The 24,533-nt window shown below is 53.2% G+C and overlaps 2 protein-coding genes across 3 annotated transcripts; one reads left to right on the top strand and one right to left on the bottom strand.

Annotated features, from left to right (window-relative positions):
• The first annotated feature begins 1,501 nt into the window (after window positions 1-1,501).
• On the top strand, window positions 1,502-11,705 carry NUDC (nuclear distribution C, dynein complex regulator). The gene is made up of 9 exons (XM_004478761.5): window positions 1,502-1,694; window positions 3,692-3,769; window positions 8,083-8,286; window positions 8,375-8,440; window positions 9,447-9,566; window positions 9,657-9,851; window positions 10,728-10,811; window positions 10,906-11,024; window positions 11,439-11,705. Exons 1-9 carry the CDS (start codon window positions 1,614-1,616, stop codon window positions 11,488-11,490), a joined length of 999 nt encoding a protein of 332 aa, XP_004478818.1. The 5' UTR covers window positions 1,502-1,613; the 3' UTR covers window positions 11,491-11,705.
• A 2,701-nt stretch (window positions 11,706-14,406) lies between these two features.
• On the bottom strand, window positions 14,407-23,163 carry KDF1 (keratinocyte differentiation factor 1). 2 transcript variants are annotated; one of them, XM_004478760.5, is made up of 4 exons: window positions 23,105-23,163; window positions 16,467-17,537; window positions 15,785-15,859; window positions 14,407-15,232 (listed from the first exon to the last, which is right to left on the bottom strand). In XM_004478760.5, exons 2-4 carry the CDS (start codon window positions 17,503-17,505, stop codon window positions 15,150-15,152), a joined length of 1,197 nt encoding a protein of 398 aa, XP_004478817.2. In that variant the 5' UTR covers window positions 17,506-17,537; window positions 23,105-23,163; the 3' UTR covers window positions 14,407-15,149. The 2 variants fall into 2 exon arrangements, with proteins under 2 accessions (XP_004478817.2, XP_004478816.2); XM_004478759.5 differs by having other exon boundaries at window positions 23,044-23,120.
• Window positions 23,164-24,533: the final 1,370 nt, after the last annotated feature.

Raw genomic sequence — 24,533 nt, 5'->3', positions numbered from 1 at the left:
CAGACTGGTTCAGGGTCGGGGGTGGGAGGGCATCTGGGAGATCCTGGGCTGAAACGGGCAGGGGGAAGGTTTGGAATTGGGAGTCAGAGAGCCAGCACTAGGCACCTTTTCATTCCCTGGACATGTCATGCACCTCCATGTCTTGAAGCTTTTGCGCCTGCTCCTCCCCCTGCCTGGGATACCTTCCGGTCCCCTGGTCCCCTGCTTGCTTGGTAAGCTCCTGGTCTAGCTCTAATGCTACTGCTCAAGCACAACCTTCTCGTCTTTCCTTCTCCACCTCTTCAGCAGAATAAACTGCTCCTCCCTGAGTTCCCAGTTCACCTAGTCCACACACACCCTAGCAGAGCACTTAGCACATGGTGCTGCCACCCATTTACCTGCTGTTGGTAGCATTCAAGTGTTGATGGGGGATTTGGCTCAACTGATAGAGCGTCCGCCTACCACATGGGAGGTCCAGGGTTCAAACCCAGGGCCTCCTGACCCACATGATGAGCTGGCCCATGCACAGTGCTAATGCGCGCAAGGAGTGCCGTGCCATGCAGGGGTGTCCCCCTCATAGGGGAGCCCCACATGCAAGGAGTGCGCCCTGTAAAGAGAGCCGCCCATTGCGAAAAAAGTGCAGCCAGCCCAGGAGTGGCACTGCACACAAAGAGAGCTGACACAGCAAGATGTCTCAACAAAAAAGAGACACACATTCCTCGAGCTGCTGACAAGAATACGAGTGGACACAGAAGAACACACAGTGAATGGACACAGACAGCAGACAACTGGGGGTGGGGGAGGAAGGGGAGAGAAAAAATAAATCTTAAAAAAAAAAAGTGTTGATGGGGTCAGATGGTGCTAGGGGAGGCTGACAATCACCAAGGGGCCTTCCTGGGCAATATTTATTATCTCAGTGAACTCACCATGGTCCAAGAGCAGGCCTTGGTTTCTCAGGAAGGAGTCACATAACCACACACCCAGGACTGATTTATTAAATCAGAATCCAATTCAGGGAGGCAGAATTCTAAGGTGAGGTGGGTAAGTGTGTGGGCTGCACAGTTTGTATGCCATGAAGGCCGTTTGGGTAGAGGATGTGATGAAGGCCGGGTGGGTTGGAGGTGGGTGGCGGGTCTTTGGGCAAGACCCTTCTACTTTCTGGACCTCAATCGCCCCCTGGAAGGATTGGACGAGATAACTAAGTGCACTTTCAGCGCCACCGTGCTACAAGGCAGAGGAGCAAAGTTTCTTCCTTTTTAACTTCCCACCCATGAGATTTGAGCCCAGGCCTTTCTGGAAGGCTCCAAAGCATTTGGTGACCATAGCAACTGACGCCAAGCTCCCGAACCCTCTGCTCCGCCCACCACCTATTAGAAGCCTCGTTGATTGGCTCAGCAAGCCGACCAATGACCGGCGAAGCGGGATGTCTGCCGCGCGGCCAATGGCCACCGGGCCGGGAGGGAGGCGGGAGGGGAAGAACAGAAGGCGGGCCTGGGCTGCGGGGCGCACGAGCGTGTTTCCGGCTCCGCTGCGGAAGGTGGAGGACGCGAGCCGTTGGCCGGACGCGTCCCGAAGGAGCAAGGAGCGCTTGGGGCGCGAGTGCGGAGCGTGGGGAGCGGACGGAGGCCGACGCAATGGGTGGGGATCAGGAGGAGGAACGGTTCGACGGCATGTTGCTGGCCATGGCGCAGCAGCACGAGGGCGGCGTGCAGGAGGTAACGGCCCTGCGCGGCGTCGGCCCGGCTTGCTTCAGCGTCGCCCGCCCCTTCGGGCGGCCTGAAGCCCGCTCCTTCCTCCCGCCTCTGGCTTCGAGGGCTGAGATCTACCCCTGCGCCTCGCGGGCTTCCGCGATTCCCCCACATTCTCAGCGCGCACCGGCTTCCGGTCTGGCCTCGCCGCTGGCAAGTCCCGTTCCTCGCCTGTCAGTCCTGGGCCCCCGGCGACCCTTTTTAGCGCTCAGCGCAGCAACTTCCGCGTCCCTAAACTGCCCCCTGGAAATCCACCTCCCAGAGTCTTGGACTCCCCCCTTTGGTTTCACACAGGGTTCCGGCCCCGTTTTCCCCCTGATGGCCGCCCCCGAAGGCATTGTGATTTGCATCTACCTAGACTTGGAGAGAGCAGATGAGTGTCTGCAGTGTGTGTGTGTGTATGAGAGAGAAAGACATGTTAGCACGTGGCCTTTTTAGGCCTTGAATGGGAGAAATGCTCACAGTTGGTTTCTACCACCTACTTGCTTGGGACCTTTCCACCTCATCAAGCCTCAGTTTCCTTTTCTCTGAGAAAGGGCTCTGTGAATCCCTGTTTTCCTGAATCATTGTACAAGAGTGGTTCCTTGAAGTGAAGGACAGTGAGAAGTTTTCAGTGATCAGACTTGTTCAATCAGGATTTGCTCAGTGATTGTGTGCCACACATAGAAATTTGTCCTTACAAGGTGCCTTTCCAAAAGCATAATTTCTGCTGAGGGGCCAGTCTATGAACTTTAAGGGTAACTAGTTCATAGACTGGTCCCTCAGCATAAATGGAGTTGGTGTTTTGGGGCAGAAACATAGAAAGTTAGACATAGAAAAGCCTGTCAAGAGTAGTCCGGAACAATTATTCTATAGATGAAGAAACCAAGAGATGGGTGGGGACTTGCTCCAGGTCACCCAATAGCCTGGACCAGACTCCTTAGGCCAGTGGCTTTCCAGAGGCCTTTGTTGATTCTCTTTTTCATTAAGGACAGGTTTTCACTGAGCTGTCCATTTCAGTTATTTCACCCAAATGTCTGTGGTGTCCAAGGGTTCCCAAACCCTTTGCAAGTATAAAAAGGCTCTTAAATGAGATTTAGGAGTGAGTTCAATTTAGAGTGAGTTGAAAAAGTGTCTAGAAGCAGGAATGAAAATTGTTGAGGTAAATTCTAGCATCAGATTTAGAGCCACATGGGCAAATAAAAGGACTTGAATGTGCTAGCTTCAGGTAACTACTAGATCTGTTCATTAGCAAGAACTGGATTGAGCATGTACTCTGAGGAAGATGTGCCAGGCATTGGGGATGGAGCCAGAATAAGCCAAGGTGAGTGGCTCCTGCTCAGGAGGAGTTTACGCTGTGGCAGCGGCCTGTTGCTCTGTGCTGTCAGTGCTAAGGGCCTTCTCTCCGTTACCTCAGTTGATTCTCACAAGGTCCCTAGAAATAGGTCCTGCTGCTATTCCTACTTTACAGAGTTAAGAAACTTCCCCAAGGTCACAGTTAATATCAGTTTGACACTAAGCGCATGCTCTTAACCACTTGGCTAGAATGGTATCCTAGCCAGAGTTAGTTGTCTTGACCTCCTTTGAGGTGGCTTCCTTTCCTCTCCTCCTCCTGGCTCTCCCCTGGTAGCTCAGACACGTTTTTCTTTCTGGAGATGAAAGCCGATTCCAGGCATTTCAAGACCTGGATGCAGAGGTTTGAATGTTCCACATCCTTAGGCTGCTTCTCGCACCTCAAGGAACGTGAAATACGTACGTGCATAAGCACAGGAGATGAGAACTCTGCGTTTCAGATGGTCTAGCTAAGGTTAGGTTAGGCTTGACTTCCTGGCAGGAACGACTAAGGGGACCTGTTGGAAGACTCAGAGGGGAGAACAGTTGAGTCCCAGGTGCCCTCTTGAATTGAGGAAATTGGCTCCTGTGTAGTTGAGGGGGTTCCCAGTATATCACCCCCACAGCTTCAGTCTTCTGCTTCTGTCTTGCAGCTTGTGAACACCTTCTTCAGCTTCCTTCGACGCAAAACAGACTTTTTCATTGGAGGAGAAGAGGGGATGGCAGAGAAGGTGAGTATTTGGGGCCTCTCTTCCTTGGGCAGTCTTGAGAAAAGCTCACCTGGCCTTCCTTTGGCATAATAGTAACCTTCAGCAGAAGCAAAATTACAGGGAGTGGGAGAAGGGAACCAAACTGTCCTTTGAAGCCCCACTATTTGCCAGTTGCTTTATCTACACCGTTTCACATGATCCTTCAGCAGTTCTTCAAGAGGGGCAGGTGTTACTATCCCCATTTTACAGAGGAGGAAGTTAGCTCATGGATGTCTTACAACTTATCCAAAGCCTTGAGCTGACTGACTTGTGGGAGAACCGGGGTCAGAACTAGAGTCTATTCTAAAACCTGCCTTCTGCCCCTGACATCTTTCTTTTTTTTTTTTTTTTTTTTTTTTTTTTTTTTTTTTTTTTTTTTTTTTAATTTTTTTATTTTTTATTGAATTTGTAATAATATTACATTAAAAATATATATGTGAGGTCCCATTCAACCCCACCCCCCCACCCCCCCTCTCCCCCCCCCCCAACAACACTCGTTCCCATCATCATGACACATCCATTGGATTTGGTAAGTACATCTTTGGGCACCTCTGCACCTCATATACATTGGTTCACATCATGGCCCATACTCTCCTCTATTCCATCATGTAGGCCCTGTGAGGATTTACAATGTCCGGTGATTACCTCTGAAGCACCATCCAGGGCAGCTCCATGTCCCTAAGACGCCTCCACCTCTCATCTCTTCCTGCCTTTCCCCATACCCTTTGTCCATTATGTCCACTTTTCCCAATCCAATGCCACCTCTTCTATGTGGACACTGGATTGGTTGTGCCTGACATCTTTCTTTGTCCCATTTTTGTTGAGGGGATTTTAACTAATTACCTAGCAATGGAATCAGAAATGTTAGAAATTGAGGCTTAGAAGACAAGAGAATTCGAATTAGCCAACCAGTCCCAGTCAACCCAGATGCTGTGACCTGTGCAAAGAGGCTGAGGGACTCCGGTGGTACAGGCCGTGGAAGCTGTGTCTGGTTCCACACAGGGCCTGCTGAGGTTTATGCTGGAGGCCCACAGCCCAGGGGACAGGGACAGGCCTAGCCTGAGGTGGTGAGGACAGCGGAATGGCATCTCAGGTGGGTCTTTGGCGGTGACCCCTGGTGGGGCCCATAGGAAGAGGAGGAGGTTGCTGGGGGGTGGGGGGGCTGGCTTGTGGGCGAGGGGGAGGAGACACCAAGTCGGCCCTGGTGACTATAACAGTGGTTCCCAGCAGTGTTCCGGGTGGTCGCCCGGTGCAGGGCCTTTTGGCTCTGGGCCTTGGAAGACAGCCTGCCTACACTGTGCTGCCCCCGCCCCCCACCGCATTTCCACAGCTGTTACCTGTTGGTCTTCATTTCTCCAGGTGCCCTGGGTCAGGGGCGGCTTGGGAGGTGGTGAAAGGGTTAGAGTCCTTTGTGCTGCCTCTTTTCAGTGATTTTCCAACTTGTTGGTAGGGGTGGGGATGGGGTAGGTGTGGGGGAATGAAAATTCCTTGGGTGGAGGGGGATTCCATAGGGCCCCCTAGTTGAGAATCTGTGCCAGAGTTAGCCACTGTTGTTTACGGTCTGGAGCAGATCATGTCCTGCAGATGTGTTGGAGGGTGCCTGCCCTCCCCCCTAGGATGGTCAGTTTCAGGACCTCTGGACTAGCTTCTCTGTTCACCTCTTAATTAAACCTCTCGGCGAGGTCTCCCTGGCCAGGCTGGGAACCACTCCACTGAACCATCACTCAGCCTAGGTCAGGAAAGTGTGTGTCAGGTATTCCCACCCGCACCCAGGTAAGTCTTCCAGAGCAGGCCCACCCCTGCTCACCCCTCCCCCATCCTGCTGGGCTGTGGTTCCCAGAGCTGTGTCCAGTGACAGATGCTTGACTCTGTGACATTCTACCAGTTGGCACCTCTGGGTCGGCTGCCACAGTCCTGGGGATCTCCGTTGGTGAAGCTGGCTGGAGGGGCCTTCGGGAGGAGAATGGGTGGAAGGGCAGGGGCCGCTGTGATTGGCCCTGACTCTGCCTGATGGCACAGCCCTGCCCTCACCTAACCCCTCACCCGACCTCAGGAGCTAGGAAGGGTTACGATGGATAGGCTGTGACATGACTCACTGTTGCTGGGAGAGGGAGAACCTGCTTCCGCCTCCCCTTGTCCTCTCGTTGGCAGATGGCTTGAGCTCAAGTTCTCCTTGATTAGGGACTTGTGATCAAGGCTTTGTGGAGGAGCAGCCTATGCTGGCATACTCGTCTCATGACAGAGTCTTTCTGTCGCCAGCGGAATGGCCTGCAGGTGGCTCATTCCTCTCATCCCCCATTTCGCTAACCCATTGGTGTTTTTTTCGGGGGGGTGTATGTGTGCTTTTAACGCCTTTAGCCCTGCAGAGTGTGGCCCTGGTGCAGTGTGGTATGGGGCTGGGAGATTGGAGTGGTGGGAGGAACTGGCATTAAATGAATGCAAAGCCACTGGGCATTTGGCAGAGCCGTGGGTCTAGGACCTGTGGGTTTCTCCTGTGACCCTGTGCTTGGCTCTTGCACCCTATAGTCTGCCATGTGACCTGTAGTGGGGACGAGGACATTCTAGGCAAAGAGCAGCCTATGCCAGGGCTGCTTTTAGAAAATATAAAATAGAGGCACAGAGAGGGAACCTCAGGGTCACACACAGGTAGAAGTTGACAGGGTACTGAAATCTAGGTGTGACTTTGAGGTGTGTATGAGAATTAGCCAGCAGGGCTTGTTAAGTACAAATTGCTGGTAGACTTGACATTAGAATACAGGTTTTGGGGGTGGGGTGGGGAATGAGGCATTAATACTTAATTGGTAGAGTTTCATTTTGGAGTGATGGAAACATTTTGGTGATGGATGGTGCTGATAGTGGCCCAACATTGTGAATGTAATTGGCACCACTGAATGGTATACTTGAAAGTAGTTAAAATGGAAACTTTTATGTTGTATATTTGTTACCGCAATAACATTTTTTTAAAAAACATAGAACTGTGAACACAAAGAGTGAACCCTAATGTTAACTATGGGCTTCAGTTAATAAGATAATTCTTATTATAATAACATTGGCCTATCAGTTGCAACAAATGTACTGCACTAACGTAAAACGCTAACAGGGAAGAGTGTATGAGGGGATGGTATATGGGAACTCTGTACTTTCTGCATGATTTTTCTGTAAACCTACAATTGCTTTAAGAATATGTATATATACAAATTGCAGGCTGCACCCTCAGAATTTCTGGTTCTAGGGGAGGGCCTGAGGTGTGCTTCTGAGGAGGTGGGCCGAGGGGGGCGCACCACACTTGGGGAGTTAACTGGCGTGCGTGGTGGGGTGCAGCTGTCCCTCCCATTTTGCTTTCCCACAGAGGGTGTTTCTCCCCACCCCACCAGCTGACGTTTGGTTAGGCCCAGCCAGGCAAGGGGTGTTGGGAAGCCAGCATATAGCTGTGATGTGGCAAGGACCATGCCAGGCTCATGATGGGTGCTTGTCATACTGAGTCTTCATGACAGATAACAAGACTGAGGCTTTGAGGGCCAAAACTGTGCACTTGTCCAGGCCACACAGCTAGATCAGGACAGGTGACAATGGTACTGGGTCAGCCCTTGGGCGGCAGGGAGGCCAGCTAGTAGGATGTGGGGTGGAAACATCCTGGGAAGGCAAGGCAGGAGAGGAAGGATTTGAAATGGATAGCTTGCCAGCTGGAGGAGGACGAGACTAGCCTCTTCCCTCAAGAAAGATCTCTGGCTTCCTGCTAATGTGGCAGTTTTGGGCATGGCGCTGTGAGCCCTGATGGCTGGCTCTGTGGAGACAGGGCACGTGCAGGTAAGGGAGGTCATTCAGAGAGCGTATCCACGTGGGCCTGATTGCTCAGGGGCTGGGGCTTAGTATTGCTCGACAGCTTCACTCTATTCTGGGGACTTCCACAGCACTTACCATTTGGTGCTTTTGGTCTCTACAACCACCCTGTGGGGTAGGACGGTCATCCTCACAGATGAGGAGTCTGACGCTCTTAGAGTTAAATAGTTTGCAAAAGGTACAATAGCTAGCATGTGACAAGGCCTGGATTAGAACCCAGATTATGTGACTTCATTGTCCAGGCTGTACTTTTTAAAAATAGCCATTGTTTTTTGAGCCAGGCACTTTGCAAGTATCCTTATTACAACTCTGTGTTAGGTATATTATCCGTAGGTGTACACTCCCCATTTTACAGGTGAGGAAACTGAGGTTCTGAGTGAAGTGCCTTGCCCAGCATCCAGCAGGTAGAAACTGTTCCCTGCCCTGATGCCTCATTGCTTCTCTTCCTTCCCCAGCTCATCACACAGACCTTCAACTTCCATAACCAGCTGGCACAGAAGACCCGGCGGGAGAAGAGGGCCCGGCAGGAGACAGAACAGCGCGAGAAGGCAGAGCGGGCCGCCCGCCTGGCCAAGGAAGCAAAGTCAGAGACCCCCGGGCCCCAGATCAAGGAGCTGACTGATGAGGAAGCAGAGAGGCTGCAGCTAGAGATTGACCAAGTGAGTTTGGACTTCTCTTTCCCACCCCCTGGGCCCCCGTTAACTGGGAAGAAGGGGGCTCTTTTGCCAACTCTTCTCTTTGCCACAGAAGAAGGACGCAGAGACTCAGGAGGCCCAGCTCAAGAACGGCAGCCTTGGTTCATCGGGGAAGCAGGTGAGGTTGGCAGAGGTGCTTGGGCCCAGCCAGGCCTGGGAACTTCCGAAGACTCTCCAGCCCTTCCCTTTGCTCTTGAAGGTGGGGATCCTCCCTGTACCTAAAGATCCCACTCAGAGACATTGAACCAAATAATCCAGGTTTAAAAAAATACATAAAACAACACAAAAATCTACTGGCCTTAAGCCTTGGGCTGGAAAGCCAAAGAGCCAGCAAGGGCAGTGCCTGTAGAGGCAGCATCCAGGGGCCTGGGGTAGGTGGACCAAGCCTGGTCCTCTGTAATGGCCTTTCTGACCAGTCTGGAGCATGTGTTCTCACGGCTTCTCCCACTTACTCTTTTTTGAGGTACTGGGGCCTGCAAGCTCATGTGGGAAGCCGGCACTCAACCACTGAGCCACATCAACTACCCTGAATTGGTTTCTTCACTTTGTTGGGTTTTTTTTGTTTGTTTGTTTTTGTTTTTAGGAGGCACTGGGAACTGAACCTGGAACCTTTCATGTGGGAAGCACATGCTCGCCTTCTTGAGCCACATCCACTCCCCTTCCCGCTTACTCTTGAGCAGCTTCCCACGGCCTCTTCAGGGCATTCATTTGGCTTTCCCGAGGTTCCGCTCTGAGACTAGGGAGTCCTCAGACACAGCAGAAGGAAACTGATAATTTTGAGAACTCTGTTCCAGGCCACCTGACTAAAAGTGAGGTGCCTTCAGTTCCAGTCTGTGCCGGGCTCTCTTCCCAACTCCCCAGGCTTGGACTAGCTGGCTGCCATGGGTCCATCTCTGTCACTGTCCCCTAGCCTTGTGCTTTGTCACAAGATAAAAACAGTCTGATCACCTCTCAGGCAGAGAACAGAACCAGCAGGTCAAGGCTTGGGGATCTGTCCCTCCCTGGAGTATGCAGGGACCAGGTGTGTTTTGTTTTGTGTCTATATGCTTGGTGCCAGCCTGGGCCTGGCTCAGGTGGGTACCCAGCCTGTCTGTCAAGTACTGAGCACCCTTGACTATGAGCAGGAGGCTGAGGAAGACGAGGAGGAGGAGGATGAGAAGGACAAAGGAAAGCTAAAGCCCAACCTTGGCAATGGGGCAGACCTGCCCAACTACCGCTGGACCCAGACCCTGTCGGAGCTGGACGTGAGTGGCAGTGCCAGGGACGGGTTAAGGAGCCAGCCTGGGGTCCTGGCAGCCTCCGAGGCCTCTTGTGACTGCCCCTGTCTCATGCAGCTGGCAGTGCCCTTCCATGTGAGCTTCCGGCTGAAGGGAAAGGATGTGGTGGTGGACATCCAGCGGCGGCACCTCCGGCTGGGGCTCAAGGGGCAGCCACCAATCATTGATGCGGAGCTCTACAATGAAGTGAAGGTGGAGGAGAGCTCGTGGCTCATTGAGGATGGCAAGGTGGTGACTGTGCATCTGGAGAAGGTGCGGGGGCCCAGCTCCACCTGGGTGATGATGGAAGAGGGGGGGAGGGTGCTTCACTCAGGGGTCATGCTGGCTGCTTGGTGGAGACATCTCGTTTTATCCCCACAGTAGACTTTTGTAGTAGATCTGTCCACATTTTTCAGTCACGAAAAGGGCAGCTCAGAGATTTGCCCAGAGTCCTACCTCTAGGAATGGGTAGAGTTAGGATCAAAACAGGCTTTGGTACCAAAGCCTCTTGCTGTCTATTAGGTTGGTATATCTATTCAATTTGCCATACATCGGAACGCCTGTATGTGCTAGGCAATGTTCTAGTGCTGGAAAGAGAACAGTGAACAAAACAGAAAAATCCATGCCCTCAGAAGCTTACATTCTCTACCTCTGCCTTAACAAGGAAACAGGACTCAGATACCAGTAAATAAAGGTGTTCTCTATAAAAGGTCAAGGGTCCAAGGAAAGTGTCCCCTGGTTCAGAGGCTCCCGGCTCACCTGACTGGCCTGGGCTGCTCCCTCCCATCCACCCCTCCATGCCCTTGCCCTTGTCCTTCCTTCTGATGGGAATATCCTTCCCTGTTTGTTTTTGTTGTTTGTTTGCTGTTTTTATCAAGTACAGTGCTTTCCCTCAGGCCCAGCCCAAGGTTCATTCTCTAGTTTCTCTCTCCATCCTGGATGAATATCTCATTTTGTACTTTATTCTTGCCCTTCCCTTGTCATGCTGCTTTGTAACTGTGTGTCTCTCTCCCACTGCCCCTGGGGAGGGCAGAGGCTGGCTCTTACTTGTCTTGGCCCCTGGTGCCCAGCACAGGCCTGCATGGGTCACTGGTGCAGGGTGGGGTTGGTTCCCAGAGCACAGAGTGGTCAGGCTTCTCCACCTTACAGATCAACAAGATGGAGTGGTGGAGCCGCTTGGTGGCTGGTGACCCCGAGATTAATACCAAGAAGATCAACCCTGAGAATTCCAAGGTGAGCCCTGACTGGTTTAAGGAGAATCAGCAGGGAGGTGAGGGGCCTGGGTGGCCCCAGAGCTTCACCCATCCCTGTCATCACCCACCCCCAGCTGTCAGACCTGGACAGTGAGACCCGCAGCATGGTGGAGAAGATGATGTATGACCAGAGACAAAAGTCCATGGGGCTGCCCACCTCCGATGAGCAGAAGAAACAGGAGATTTTGAAGAAGTGAGTGGTTTGGAAATGGAGTCTGGGAGGCCTGGGGGTCCGGACCTGGGTAACATGAGCTGCCGTGCGCCCTCCCAGGATGTTGCTGTCAAGTTTATGGCTTTATAGCCTTGGCCTACCTACCCTCATTGCCTGTTGAGAGTCATCTTAGGGGCAAGATGAACTCAGGGTAGGAAGGCAGAGTAACAGGCGGTCTTTGCTGCCTACAGGAGAACAGTGCCAGTGCTGGCATCTCAGGTGGGCTTCAGAGACCCTGGAGTCCCACCCCCAGCTCTGCCCAGCCTGGACTAGTTGCCATCCAAGGTTGCTTGGGATTCTAAAGAGATTAGACCTGACTTGAGGGGCTGAAAGAAAGGGACTAGCTTTGGGGAAGAGGGAGGGCCTGTTTTACCCTCTTCTCTTTCTCCTCCCCAGGTTCATGGATCAGCATCCAGAGATGGATTTTTCCAAGGCCAAATTCAACTAGACCCTGTTTGCCTCCCTGAGCTCTCCAGGCTCAGCCCCAGCCATCATCCTTCCTTTCCCACCCTTCTCTGGGACTTGGGGCCTCAGGCTGGGACAGGTGTGGAACTGGCCCGGGCACGCCAGTCCCAGGGCCTCATGGGAGATGGGCTGGGGCCTTGGGGGTCTTGTGCTCCCCAGTTGGCCTACTGTTACACATTAAAGCTATTTACCCAACTCTGTCTGTGTCCTGTCTTCCCTCTGGCCTTTGCGGGGGGCCGCCCCTTGTGGCTGCTCTAAGGAGCTGAGGGCTTGGTGTCTTGCCCTTCTGATCTGGGGCAAGTCCTTGCCCTTTTCTGGACCTCAGTGTCTCATTACTTAAAGGTAGGATTAAAACAAAGCTTTGAGTCTGTATGATTCTGAGCAAAGGTGAGTTTTTCTGGCTATAGGAGCCAGACCAGAGTCTCAAAGTGCACCATGACCCGGCAAAGTTTAAGACCTGGATTTGTTCATTCCTTTTCATCTCTAAAGGAACTTTCCACTGCAGAGGGTCTGTCCTCAGCCCTGGATGAAGGGTTTTCAAAACTATGCACTATTTTTTCCCAGGGATTGCCCACGTCGGGGGAGGGAAGGTAGGAGGCTGCTCTGCCTTGGGCCTGCTCTACGTGTGGTGCAGGCATCTAGCCGGGAGGACAGGGCAGAGTCCAATGGGCACCACTGTTTGTGTCTGGCCTGGACCTCTGCAGATTTGAGACCTCAGAGCCAGCTACCAGGCCAGGGCTGAGGAGGTGCTCACCTCTGCTCCAGTGCTGCCTTGCTTGTCCAGAGAAGGGAGGTCAGCAAAAATGTCTAGGCTGACTTTCCCAGGGTGCTATACTCTGGATGGTGGGTGACCCATGCATTTCTGGAACATAGCCTGTCTTGTTTTGGAATAACAATAGCTTGTTAAGGGCTTTGAAGAAGTGTATGATACACTAGCTTTGTCTTTCTCAAACTTGATAAACCTTTCTTTTTTGATAATGCTAGTAATGGTTTCTAAAGCTAAGTTTGCAAAATACTGCTCTAGGGCTTGGACGGAAGGTCTGTCCTCACTCTTGGACTCCACGGTGATAGCCTTGGATCCCAGTGCCTTGTCATTCTTTTCATTCTAGTAAAGGCATTGACCTGGATGGGACAGCAGAGCCTAAGGAATGGGGCTGGTTTTATTGTTGGAGCTGGAGTTACGTCTTGGCTCTGTAGTCACAGCGCCAAAGAACTGACCTGTGTCTGATAGGAAACTGGATAAGCATGTGCAGTTTATCACTTTCCAAAGGTTGCTTATGAGGACACTAAGAAGGGCATGGGGGGCTATGGGGGGATGGGCACGGCAGCTCCTGAACATCTTCCAACTTTCTCTTCAGTCAAGAATGGGCTGGTGGGAAACTGATGTGGTTCAAGCAGTTGGGCTCCTGTTTACCATATAGGAAGTCCAGGGTTTGATGTCCAGGGCCTCCTGGTGAACGCAAGCTGGCCTGCTTGGTGAGCTGGCCCACATGGCGTGCTGGCCCATGTGGGATTGCCCGCCTGCCCCCCCCCATGCAGGAATGCCATCTGACGCAAAGAGCTGGTGCAGCAAGATGACACAACGAGACACAGAGGAGATAATAAGAGATGCAGCAGAACAGGGAGCTGAGGTGGTGCAAGTAAATGATCACCTCTTTCCCACTCCAGAAGGTCCCAGGATCGGTTCCCAGAGCTGCCTAATGAGAGTACAAGCAGACACAGAAAGAACACACAGCGAGTGGACCCAGAGAGCATACAAAGGGGGGAGGGGAGATATTTAAATAAGTTAATAAAAGGCTGGTGACGGGTCTGCATGGGGCAGAGGGGGCACTGCAGTCTGCTGCACTGCAGAGCTGCAGAAGGCCTTGTTCTCAGTGTGAGCTTTGTCAAACTGGATGACTGCCACAGGGTTCCAGCCATGCAGCAACCCCTGTGGTGCAATTTTGTTGAAAACGAACTACTACAGTCCCTATGTGGAAGAAGGGGAAGTCAGGAAAGATCTTGGCGCACCTCTGGATGCCCACGTCAGGGAGAATATTCAGAGGGTATGTAAATAGGGACCAATTAAGTGTGTGCTGTGAGGAATACAAGGCCAGAGTCAAGTTAAAGAGCTAGAGAATCTGGGGAAGAGAACAATATGTCCTGGAGGAGAAAAGTGCCCTCAGATCCCAGAAAAGTATGAGCAAAAGTTGTTTCATGGAGATAACTTGTAATCCATCGAGACAGGTGTTCTCGAGGAGTCAGGCCACAGTGTTCAGGCGAGTGACTTACCCACAAACCCATGTGCACACATGACATCCTGCCACATCTCATGCTAATGTTACTTTACTGTTATGTGTGCTTTGAAGACTTGGAGAATTATGAAAAAAAGAAAGCTGGTGGTGGCCCGCCCTGGCCTCCCTGCTGAAGGAGCCCTCCCGTGCATGAGGCGCAGCTAACCAGGACCTACCCCTGAACCCAGCTGGGTTCTGGGCCCCAAATAAGGGGCCCTACTGTTGGCCCCAGGAGGTCCACTTATCAGCCTGGGGCAAGACTGCCAGGAGTCCAGCGTCCGGACCCAGAGCCCTGCTTGCATGACCCACAGTTCCTTGGCCTCTCTGAGCCCCTACCCCTCTGTGGAAGGATAATGGCCCCACTCCAGGGTTGATGGGAAGGCCAAGAAGAGTGAAAACCACACACTGCTTTGTCAGACTAGGGAGAGGTGTGAAGGAGCAGCAGCACCAAAGCTGGGCTGGGGCTGCCCAAGGCTCAGAGACTTGGGGAAATGTAAGGATGGCTCGGAGCAGGCCAGCTACAGGCAGTGGACCTGTTGGGGCAGCAGTGGGGTCCAGCTAGGCCTGCCTAGAACTCAACAGGGACAGAAGACATCAGCGGAGGCCTTCTCAGGTACAGACACCGCTTGGTTCTCTCACCCCTGGAGCTCAGTGAGCCTGAGGGGAGCATTTTTATTCCCAGTTTACATAAGTGGCAACTCAGCAAGTGGCAGAGTGGAGATCCTTCTGACTCGAGCCCCATGGCCCGGAGCCAGGCTGGGCGCCTCTATCCTAACTCCTGCTCCAGGCAGCAGTCAGGTAATTGGGACAGACGGACAGGGTCAAACCGAGACGACTGGTAGACAACTGTTATCTTTGTACTTGCAACCGTGGTCACATAGGCATATAGGACACCAACCAAGAGCCAGACAAAAGATGAGCTCTCCTAACCTGGAGTGGGCGCTGCCCACCTCCCAACCCAGTCCATTTAAGACAAGCTTCTTATAGCTCTCAGGGCCTCCTAAGAAGGCAGAAGTTCGCATAATGGGTTAAGGTGGCGTAATACCGGTGTAGAGTCAGGATTCAGTCTCAGAGAAGGTAACTCTCAAAGCCATTGCTTTCCATGACCCAGGCTGTCCGAAGGCCATGGGCAGAAAGGAACAGGCTCAGGCAGGGGTCAGGCCAGCTGGGCATGCAGGGGTCATTGTGAACACATGGCCCAGTGAAATGCACATGGTCCCCGTGCCAGTCAGCCAAGGCAGGAGGAGCCATAGCGGGCACTGCTCCTGGGCTCATTGCCCAGCCTCTCACAAAGGGAGTCCCGGTCCCCCTTTCCATTCTGTAGGCTGTGCTTCTCTAGAAGGGTCTGCAGCTGCTGGGCCCAGTGGGGTTAGCAGTACACCTGGAGCAGGGGTGCCCCTGATGAGTCTGTGTCCGTGCCCTGGAAGGATGAGTCATGGCTGGCTGGGTACCCTGGATGGGGGAGGGGAGGGAGAAACAAGAGACTCAGAGAAGGAAAGGAGGTCACCAGGTCCCACCGCCCGAGGAAGCCTGCTGAGAAGTACAGCAGGGGTGAGCCTGGGTCAGCCTAATCCTGCTGGGTGACCCACTGTTCCTGGACGTCTCTGAGCCCCAGCCTCCCGCTCTACAAAAGGGGAATGACCCCAGTCCCAGGACGTGGTGGTGAAGGCCAAGGAGAAGGTAGAAACCCCACTGGGTGCCTCTTCAGCACCGGGCCAGCCGCCCTTCCGCCCTCTAGTTTCTTCCCCAGCAGCCTAAACTTACGGTTGGGGCTGGATCACTTCTGGTTTGCCTGGTCTGGGCACCTGCCCCCCTGAATCCCTCCCAACTGAACTGCTTTAAGTCAGCGTGCAGGCTTGGGATGGGTCTGTGGCCACTCAGCCCCCCGGCCTCTTTCTGCTTCCATCCTCACCCACCCCAGGAGGAAGCTGGGAGAGGGGCATGTGGGAGGCCTCTAGGGCAGACCCGGGCCTTGCCGCATGCCTCCTCAGGTCAGGACCAGACCTGGGGCTCCATAAGGCCTCAGCTTCCTGGCGATGGCATCTGCCGTCGTCTCCTGGGAGATCTGCACCGTCAGTTCTAGGAAGGGAATGTGGGCAATGGTCAGTATCACGTCCTCTCAAGCCCCCTCCTCCTTCTGCCGCCAGCCCACGGAGGGAGGGGCCACTCACCCCTGGGCAGGGGAAATAATATTTGAAACACAGACACATGGATTCACAAGGGGTATGTGTGTGTGTGTGTGCACATGTTTGTGCAGAGGTGGGTGGGTGGATGGAGATTTTAGTTTGGCCAGGTCAGGCCAGGGGTCCAAATTCACACAGGTCCCTGGATCCTGTTAACCAGGCTAGGCCTGAAAACGACTGCGGCAGGTGGTAGCAGGGAGAGGAGGAGCCTGCTGGGTGCGCTTGTTGAGTGGGGAGAGCACCTTTCCTTTCTGGGGACAGCAGCAATGGGCAGAGGGCTCCTGGGGCTCGATGCTCCTCACACTTTCCCAGTCCTGGCCAAACTGGGAAGGGCGAAGGTAGGAGTGGGGGAAGGATGCAGAGTTGAGAGAAAGGAAAGGAGGAGGAGGCAGATGAGGGACTGGCTGGGAGGTGGGCCCACAGTGGGCAGAGACCCTCGTCCAACCTCCCCTTGGCCAGAGCCTCCTCCACTCTGCTCCTCGGCCCCTTTGGGCCCCACGTACCATCCTGGCTGAGGCCTGAGCCCACCATAGTCTCATGGCCACTGTCAGGGGCAGCAGCAGCAGGGGCAGCAGCCCGCGTTGAGCGCCCCTCCGTGGGCTGTGGGCGGGCGCGGCTCTTGCGGGTACTGATGCGAATGATGCCGCGCACCAGGCGGCCCTCAGCGTCCTGCTCATCCAGGTGGTAGTCCTGCGTGATGCTGCTGATGAGGTCTGAGATCTTGCTGGTCTTCTCCAGGAACACAGTGTCTGAAGTGCACTTGGCCAGCTCGTCGATCTGGTGCACGCTGAACAGCTCTGTCAGCTTCTTGAAGATGAGCACGTCGATCTCTCGGCTCGACATGGAGCCGCTGCCCATCTCAGGCAGGTCCAGGTCCGACTCATGGAAAGAGTAGTACTCCTCAGAGCCCCGGGGACTGCTGGCAAGGGTGCTAGGCAGGCTGTGCCGCATGGGTGGGGGCTCAGCCAGTGGCTCCTTGCAGCAGGAGTCTGCATCAGGGGCTGGGGAGGTGGTGCTGCGGTAGGGGTACACGGGAATGCCTTTGAGCTTGACGTCAGGGTAGCTGAAGCTGCTGCCCATGGTCGACTTGAGCCGCTGGCCATCCCGCCGGCCGGGGGGTGCGCGGTCAGGGCTGGGGGGCATCCCATTGTGGTCCTTGGCCCAGCTGGCTTCGACGGCCCCCTCCGTGGAGTCCCTGGTGGATAAGCAGGGGCTGCTGCCCTGCACACAGTTGCCGCAGCGCTGGAGGCAATCCCGGCAGTAGCGGAAGCAGAAGGCAGCCCGGCACCAGTCCCACACCCAGGATCGCCAGAGCGCGCAGCAGGTGGAGGGCTCGGCGGCCGCCTCGGCAGAGCCAGAGATGAACGTGAGGCTCTCGGGCCCGTGGTGGCCAGGGTCCTTGGGGTCTGGCTTGCGGGTGCGACGGCTTGGAGGGCGCTGGGGTGACTCATCATAGGCTTCCAGGCATAGCTCTGTTGCCTGCTCCCAGGGTCCCAAGCGCGGCGGCCCAGATGATGGGCGGGGGTGTCCAGGGCGGGGCATGGCTCACTGCATGGTTTGCTGCAGCCAGGTACCTGTGGGGGAGGCCACGAAGGGGTCAGGGTCAGAGGTCAGGGACAATCTTCTGGGCTGACCTTCTAAGGAGCTTCAGACTTCTAGTTTTGGGGAGGTCTGTGATATGAATGGGCCCAATATGCCCATAAACCTTCATTTTTTGTGCCCCTCCTTCCCCAAAGAGGAAGTTCTCTCTGGGGTCTAACTCAGATTTCAAAATCTCCTGGGAGTCCACTTTCTGGAGAACAGTCTCCTCCAGTTCATCTGGCTGTTGGTGAGTCCACTGCAGAAACTCTGAGGCTGCTCAGCAAATGCCTTTCTGTGTGACTTGCTACGGAACTTGATCATTACCACCTTCCCTTCCTCTTTCAAATGAGACACAGGAATGTGACAGGTTCCCTGTCAATAAATGGCTCAGACTTGCCCTCCTCATAACATTTAATGCCAAGTACTATTTTGCTTCCTTTGATAAGGCAAGAAAGCTGAACCACAAAATAAACCTTTCCCTTTTTGGCTTGGTTACTAGGAAACCCAGTGCTAAGACTTCATTCATCCCATACTTAGTCTGGCCCTGTGTTGGGCACTGCAGAACCAAAGATGAATGAACTATAGAACCTGCTCCTGGGAAGTGGACTTGGCCCAGTGGTTAGGGCGTCCGTCTACCACATGGGAGGTCCGCGGTTCAAACCCCGGGCCTCCTTGACCTGTGTGGAGCCGGCCCCTGCGCAGTGCTGATGCGCGCAAGGAGTGCCCTGCCATGCAGGGGTGTCTGCCGTGTAGGGGAGCCCCAAACGCAAGGAGTGCGCCCCATAAGGAGAGCCACCCAGTGTGAAAGAAAGTGCAGCCTGCCCAAGAATGGTGCCGCACACACGGAGAGCTGACACAGCAAGATGACACAACAAAAACACAGATTCCCATGCAGCTGACAACAACAGAAGTGGACAAAGAAGATGCAGCAAATAGACACAGAGAACAGACAACTGGGGCGGGAGGGGGGAAGGGGAGAGAAATAAATAAAATAAATAAGTCTTAAAAAAAAGAGAAAAGAAACTGCTCTTAATGCTTCATACATGGTTTTGTAGGGGAAAATGGATGCTTAAAACCCCTAAGGGAAGCGGATGTGGCTCAAGCAATTGGGCTCCCATCTACCATTTGGGAGGTCCAGGGTTTAATTCCCAGGGCCTCCTGATGAAGGCAACCTGGCCTGCATGGTGAGCTGGCCTGAGCAGAGAGCTGGCCTATGCAGAGTGCTGGCCCTGATGGAGTGCTGGCCTGAGTGGAGAGCTGGTGCGGCAAGATGATGCAACAAAAAGAGACAAGGGGGAAGACAATGAGAGATGCAGCAGACCAGGGAGCTGAGGTGGCACAAGAGATTGAATGCCTCTCTTCTACTCCAGAAGGTCCCAGGATCAGTTCCCAGTGCCACCTAAAGAGAAGACAAGCAGATACAGAAGAACACACAGCAAATGGACAGAGCACAGAAAATGGGGGTGAGGGTGGGTGGGGTGGGGGAATAAATAAAATAAACAAGTCTTAAAAAAAAAACAAAAACCCTAGGATGGAACATGTGGAATATATGAGGAATTGTGGGAGTAAATAACTTTGCCTGAAGGAGTCAAGAAAGATTATGTGGTGGTGCATTGGGGAAGGAACTTGAACACTTGTTGGGGATACTGGGTGGTAACTATTCTTAGCCTGGATTTTCTGAGACCATGATCCCTTACTCTTTTATCCCTGATTTAATGACACTGGGGCCCTGGAACCTGGGACTTGGAGCCAGGATATCTGTGTTCCACTCCCAAATCTAGCCCTAAATAGGCTGAGTGCATTGGGCAAATCAGTACCACTTCCCTAAACCAGGCCAGCATCATCTCATCCAAATACCACCAAGGCCCCCATTCTGGCCATCTCCATTCCCTTCTACTTGCGACACCCATGAGAACCTAACAACAACAACAACAACACAAATCTGGAGAAAGATGGAAGATGCGACCTTAATCAAGAGATCAAAGTTTACATCACCAATAATGGGACAAACTGACATCATGTGTCTCCTGATTGGATGCACTAAGAAAGCTACAACATCACTTATGAAGTCTTCCTGCCAAAAATGCTTAACATTCTGTGTGTGAATATAATCTTGAGGAAACACCCAACAAACCTAAGTTGAGGGACATGGCTAAATGCAACATGTGATCCTGGATTGAGAGAAAATATGGAAACTGGGTAATTGGTGAGATTTGAAAATAGACTGTATAATATTTAATAGTATAATACCAAAGTAAAAATTCCTGAACTTGATTACTGTGTTTACATAAGATAATGTTCTCATTCTTAGGAAATATATAGTGATGCATTAAAGGTAAAGGGACTGAGTATATACCCAGAAGAACTGAGAGCAGTGACACAGACAGACATCTGCACACCAATGTTCATAGTGGCGTTATTCACAATTACCAAAAGTTGGAAACAATTCAGGTACCCATCAACTGATGACTGGATAAGCAAACTGGTGTATTCACATGATGGAATATTATGCAGCTGTAAGAAGAAATGAAGTAAAGCATATGACAACATGGATGAACCTGGAGGACATTACGTTGAGTGAAGCAAGTCAGACACAAAAGGACAAATCCTGTATGCGTTGCCATGAATTAAATACATAGTGTAACATATTGTATGATTCCATTTATATAAAATGTAGATATAAATCAACTTATAAAGATGAAATTTGTGGTTATGTAGGGCTAGGGAAGGCATGCTAAGGGGTGTGGTGTTTTTCTTTTTGGAGTAATGAAATTATTCTAAATTATTTTGTGATGATAAATGCACAACATTGTGATTATACTAAAAGCCATTGATTGTACACTTCAGATAAATAGTATGGTATGTGAATATATCTCAATAAAACTGCTAAATAAATAAATAAATACATACATACATAAATAATTGTGCAGGAATAGCCAAAAGCAGCTATGCACAGCAGGGGAACTGTAGTTTGAGAGGAGAAGAATTTTCTTGTTTGTTTGTCTATTTTTTATTATGACTGAAATAATGAAAATGCTCTAATAATGATTGAAGTGGTGAATGCACAACTATGTGACTATACCAAATACCATTAATTGTACATTTTGGATGAAAAAAAAATAAGGGTGTATGTATATGTATAGAGAGAAAGTTAACCACTGGTGAACTGGGATGAGGATATGGGAGCTCTTTAACTATTCCTGCAACTCCTCAACCCACCCCCTGCCTCACACAGCACTCCTTCTCCAAGGACCCTCGGGAACCGCTAGTCAGATGGGAGCGCCTCCGCAGCCTTCTGCTGGGCTGTCGGCTGGGTTCTTTGAGGATAAGCCTATCCCCTAAGGACTAGGACTCTGAGGGGCAGGAACTGTGCCTGATTCCTTTCTGCCTCAGTGCCTGGAACAGGGTACAATAGGTGCTTCAGGGGACTGACACATTCTGTGTGACCTCAGGGGTAGAACCACAACTATGGGAAAGGGGATTTGGGGGAGGAAAAAGGTCTTCGCTCCAGGGTGACCAGAGTGGAACCCAGCAGCCTTGGGGGGTGGAGGTGGAAGTAGAGGGTGAGAGCTTGGCTCCAAAGGTATACAAACTGAAATTATAATAGGAGACTTTAAAGTCCCTCCCAACCCAGAGTAGCAAGTGGTTAAAAACCTTTAAAGCCTTTAAAAGTTTAAGCATGTGGGGTGGGTATGGATTCATTCATTCACTCAGTTAACAAATATTTACTGACGGCCTGCTGTGTGCTAGACACTGTTCTAAAATCTCTGGATGTAGTGGTAAAACAGACACTATCTCCTACCCTTAAGAGCTAGTATGCTAGTGAAGGGTTGATTGACAGTGCCCATTATTCTAAGTGCTTTAGATGTATTAACCCATTTAATCCTCACAACCCTATTTATAGATAGTACTATTACTAGTATTACTATAGCGAGGCACAGAAAAATGAAATGGCTTGTCCAAAACCACACCGCCATTTGTACCCAAGCAGCATGGCTGGACCCTTATCCACTAACCTCTCCTGTCTCTCAGAGGAGGACGAAAGAATGATGATGGTTAGAGGCTGAGATAGGAGAGCCGGCAGTCAGAGCTGCCTGTGCCCGAGGTTGGCCCATATCTGCATTGTTTCAACCACACTGAGTTTTTTGTGGGGCTTGGGTTGTCGAGTTTCAAGGGGTTACTGATGATGAACCTCAATGCCACCTCCCCCACCCCAGGCTGGAGGACTCACTATTTACTCTTCAATAAATCAACCCATCAAATAATTATCCATTTGCCAGCACTGTGCTAAATGCTGACGAATCAGCAGGGAAAGGGCCAGAAACGGGTTCCAGCCCAAGAAGAGTTCTGCCTTATTTACCCCCTCACAATTGCCCGATGAGTAAGTACCATTATCTTCACTTGAAAAATTAGTTATCAGAGAGGGGCAGGCCTCAGTTTCCCCCTCCCTTTTACACCCCCAGGCCTCCTGAAGTCAAACTCAGCCCATTTCCAGGCTATATCTCTATCTCGCTGCTGTTGCTGCCCCTTATCCCCAAAATCCTAGGAACACTGGTCACCTGGTTTAGTGAGGAGTGAGCCCCAGCTCCTATTGTGGCCTGGGGCAAGGCTTTTAGCCTCAGTTTCCTCTTCTGTAAAAAAGGGAGAGATTCTTATCTTGATGGGCCGCAGGGTTTCTACTAGCTACAGCGTGCTGGGGCCTTAGCAAGGTACCTGACACCTGGGAGGGTTCCGTCTTTGCGCACCCTAAGGCACCTCACGGATCTTCCCAGGAGCCAAGGGCCCCGGATTTCTCACTGATGCCCCCCACCTTCTCCCCCGCTCCAAGTCCCTGTGCACGCGCACACACAAAGGGGTCTGGTTGTGCACCGTCCCCTCCTCCAGGTCCCCAGGGCAGGCCCAGCCGCGCCAGCCTCTGCCCCACCCCCGTGCCCAGCCGAGCCTCACATACCGGGCCGGGAGGGGCACCCAGCCCTGCTCACGAAACAGCAGTCAGCTCCGGCTCCAGGCACCCGTGCACCCTCCAGTCTCCTGCCCCGAAGTCGCCCCCCGCGACTTCCCCATCCGCGGCTTAGTCCCCGGAGCAAGAAAGAATCAGACCCGGGCACTGCCTCCCCGGGCAAGCACGGCCCCGACCCAGCACTGCCCTCGGGGCGGGCACCACCCTCTCCAGCTGCAAGGGCCCTCCCAGCTCGCTCCTGCGCTGACACTGCTCCTCGGGGCGATCGCCGCCCCCTCCCCGCTCCCGGCACTGACCCGAGGCGCGCCCCAAGCCAGCGCAGCCCTAAGGGCGCACCCGGCTCCCCCGCACCCCGCTCGCCCGCCCAGCCCCGGCGCCCGCTCAGGCCGCTCCTCGGCCCGGCCCGGGCACCCCGGAAGTGGGAAGGTGGCTCCGAAGAACAAGTCCCGGGACCCTGCCGCGCCCAGGCGCTGCTTCGGGGGTCTCCCGACGCTGGCCCCGCCCTGGTCAGCGCCCCCTCTAGCCCGCGCCAGGCTTACCTGTCCCGCCAGGTGAGCCGCCGCCGGCCCGGCCCCTCCCCCCGCCCCCCTCGCCGCTCACCTGGAGCCCAGGTGAGTGTCTCGCGGGAGCGCCGCACGGACCGCCGCTGGGGACACACTTCCTGCCGCCGCGAAGCGCCGCCGCCGCCGCGCACCTGGGCGGAGGCCCCGCCCCTGGGAGCCGGGCGGGCGTCGCGCCTCGTCGGGCCTGCGGCCTGCGGACGCCCGGGGTCCCGCTCGGCCCAGCCCGGGTCCGTGGGGCGGGCAGGGCGGGGCAGCTGAGCGCCCGCTCCTCTCCTGGTAAAGGGACAGGTGGTCCTAGCAGGCTCAGCACCAAGGAGGGCGTGCCCGGCCTTGAAGGCCATGTTGGTGCTCTTTAAGGGTGGCCTCCTGGGAGGCCTTCCTTGACCCCCAAGTCCAGTCTGACTGTCAAATAAAAACTCCTTACCAGCACCCCGCTGTTTTTGTTGTTTTTTAAGTATGGGGGAGGGGGGGCGGGTCTGGGCTTGTTTCCTGTGTTCCTGGTGCCCTGCACAGGGCCTGGCCCCATGCTGGGTGCTCGCAAATATTCTCCAGTGAATGACTGTCCGGGTTCCTGTTTCTTCCCTGAGGCAGAACTGGAGCCTGAGGCCTCTTCCTGCTGGTCAGTTCACTTTCTCCTCTTAGGAGAAATCCTCAGGTGAAAACAAGTTCCTCCACGCTGGGTCCTAGGGTCCTAGGGGCTTCGGAGGGGTGAGGCTGTGCCCTGAGGGACACATCCCTGATCAGCAGAGGTGGCCAAAGTGGGCCAGGATCACTGCGTCCCATGGGGGTCTCTGCTAGAGGAACAGCGCTGGGTGGCAAAGAGGTCAGGGCTCACTGTCCTCAGTTCCTGATCCCCAACTTAACAATAAAAGTAGTGCCAAGTAAGTTTTAGGAAGTACCTCCAGGGTCCATGCTACACCGCTTACTAGCAGAGTATTATTTAATCTGCAAGGTAGGTCGGGTAGTGTCATTCTCATTTTATAGGCATGGAAACCAAGGCTTAGGGAAAGGAAGTTATTTGCTCAGTCAGACCATGTGACTTTGGGCAAGTCATTTCCTCTCTTTAAAAGGCTTTCTCATCTGGGGAGATAATGGTACCTGTCTCCAACTGGAAGGATTAAAAAAGATACTGAATGCAATGTGAAATAAGGGATGTAGGAAAGATAAGGAAAGTGAGGATGAGTCGGGTGACTCTCAGGGCCATACAGCCTCACGCCTCTGAACTCCTGGGACCCAGACTGGAGGAACTCTTCTAATGGAGGAGAAAGTGAACTGACCAGCAGGAAGAGGCCCCAGGCTCCAGCGTTGCCTAGTCCCTTTCCTGTCCAGGCTGTACCAAAGACTCACCACTTCCTACCCTTGCGCCCCTTTTGAGCCTCCCCAAGATGGACACACAGATTAGGACAGAGCCCTTTGCCCCATTTGGGTTGCCAAGCCCTCCCTTGCCCAGCCTGGGTGGGAGACTT

Source organism: Dasypus novemcinctus, chromosome 9 (assembly GCF_030445035.2).
Source record: "Dasypus novemcinctus isolate mDasNov1 chromosome 9, mDasNov1.1.hap2, whole genome shotgun sequence".
Classification (NCBI taxonomy): Eukaryota; Metazoa; Chordata; class Mammalia; order Cingulata; family Dasypodidae; genus Dasypus; species Dasypus novemcinctus.
This window is presented reverse-complemented; position numbering and strand designations above follow the sequence as displayed.

Coding starts and splice junctions, on each gene's coding strand:
- KDF1 (XM_004478760.5), bottom strand. CDS start 17,505: ATGCCCCGCCCTGGACACCCCCGCCCATCATCTGGGCCGCCGCGCTTG. Junction 15,860..16,466: donor CTCAGGCCTCAGCCAGGATG/GTACGTGGGGCC, acceptor TTCCCTTCCTAG/AACTGACGGTGCAGATCTCC. Junction 15,233..15,784: donor GAGGCCTTATGGAGCCCCAG/GTCTGGTCCTGA, acceptor TCCCCCATCCAG/GGTACCCAGCCAGCCATGAC.
- NUDC (XM_004478761.5), top strand. CDS start 1,614: ATGGGTGGGGATCAGGAGGAGGAACGGTTCGACGGCATGTTGCTGGCC. Junction 3,770..8,082: donor AAGAGGGGATGGCAGAGAAG/GTGAGTATTTGG, acceptor TTCCTTCCCCAG/CTCATCACACAGACCTTCAA. Junction 9,852..10,727: donor TGACTGTGCATCTGGAGAAG/GTGCGGGGGCCC, acceptor TCCACCTTACAG/ATCAACAAGATGGAGTGGTG.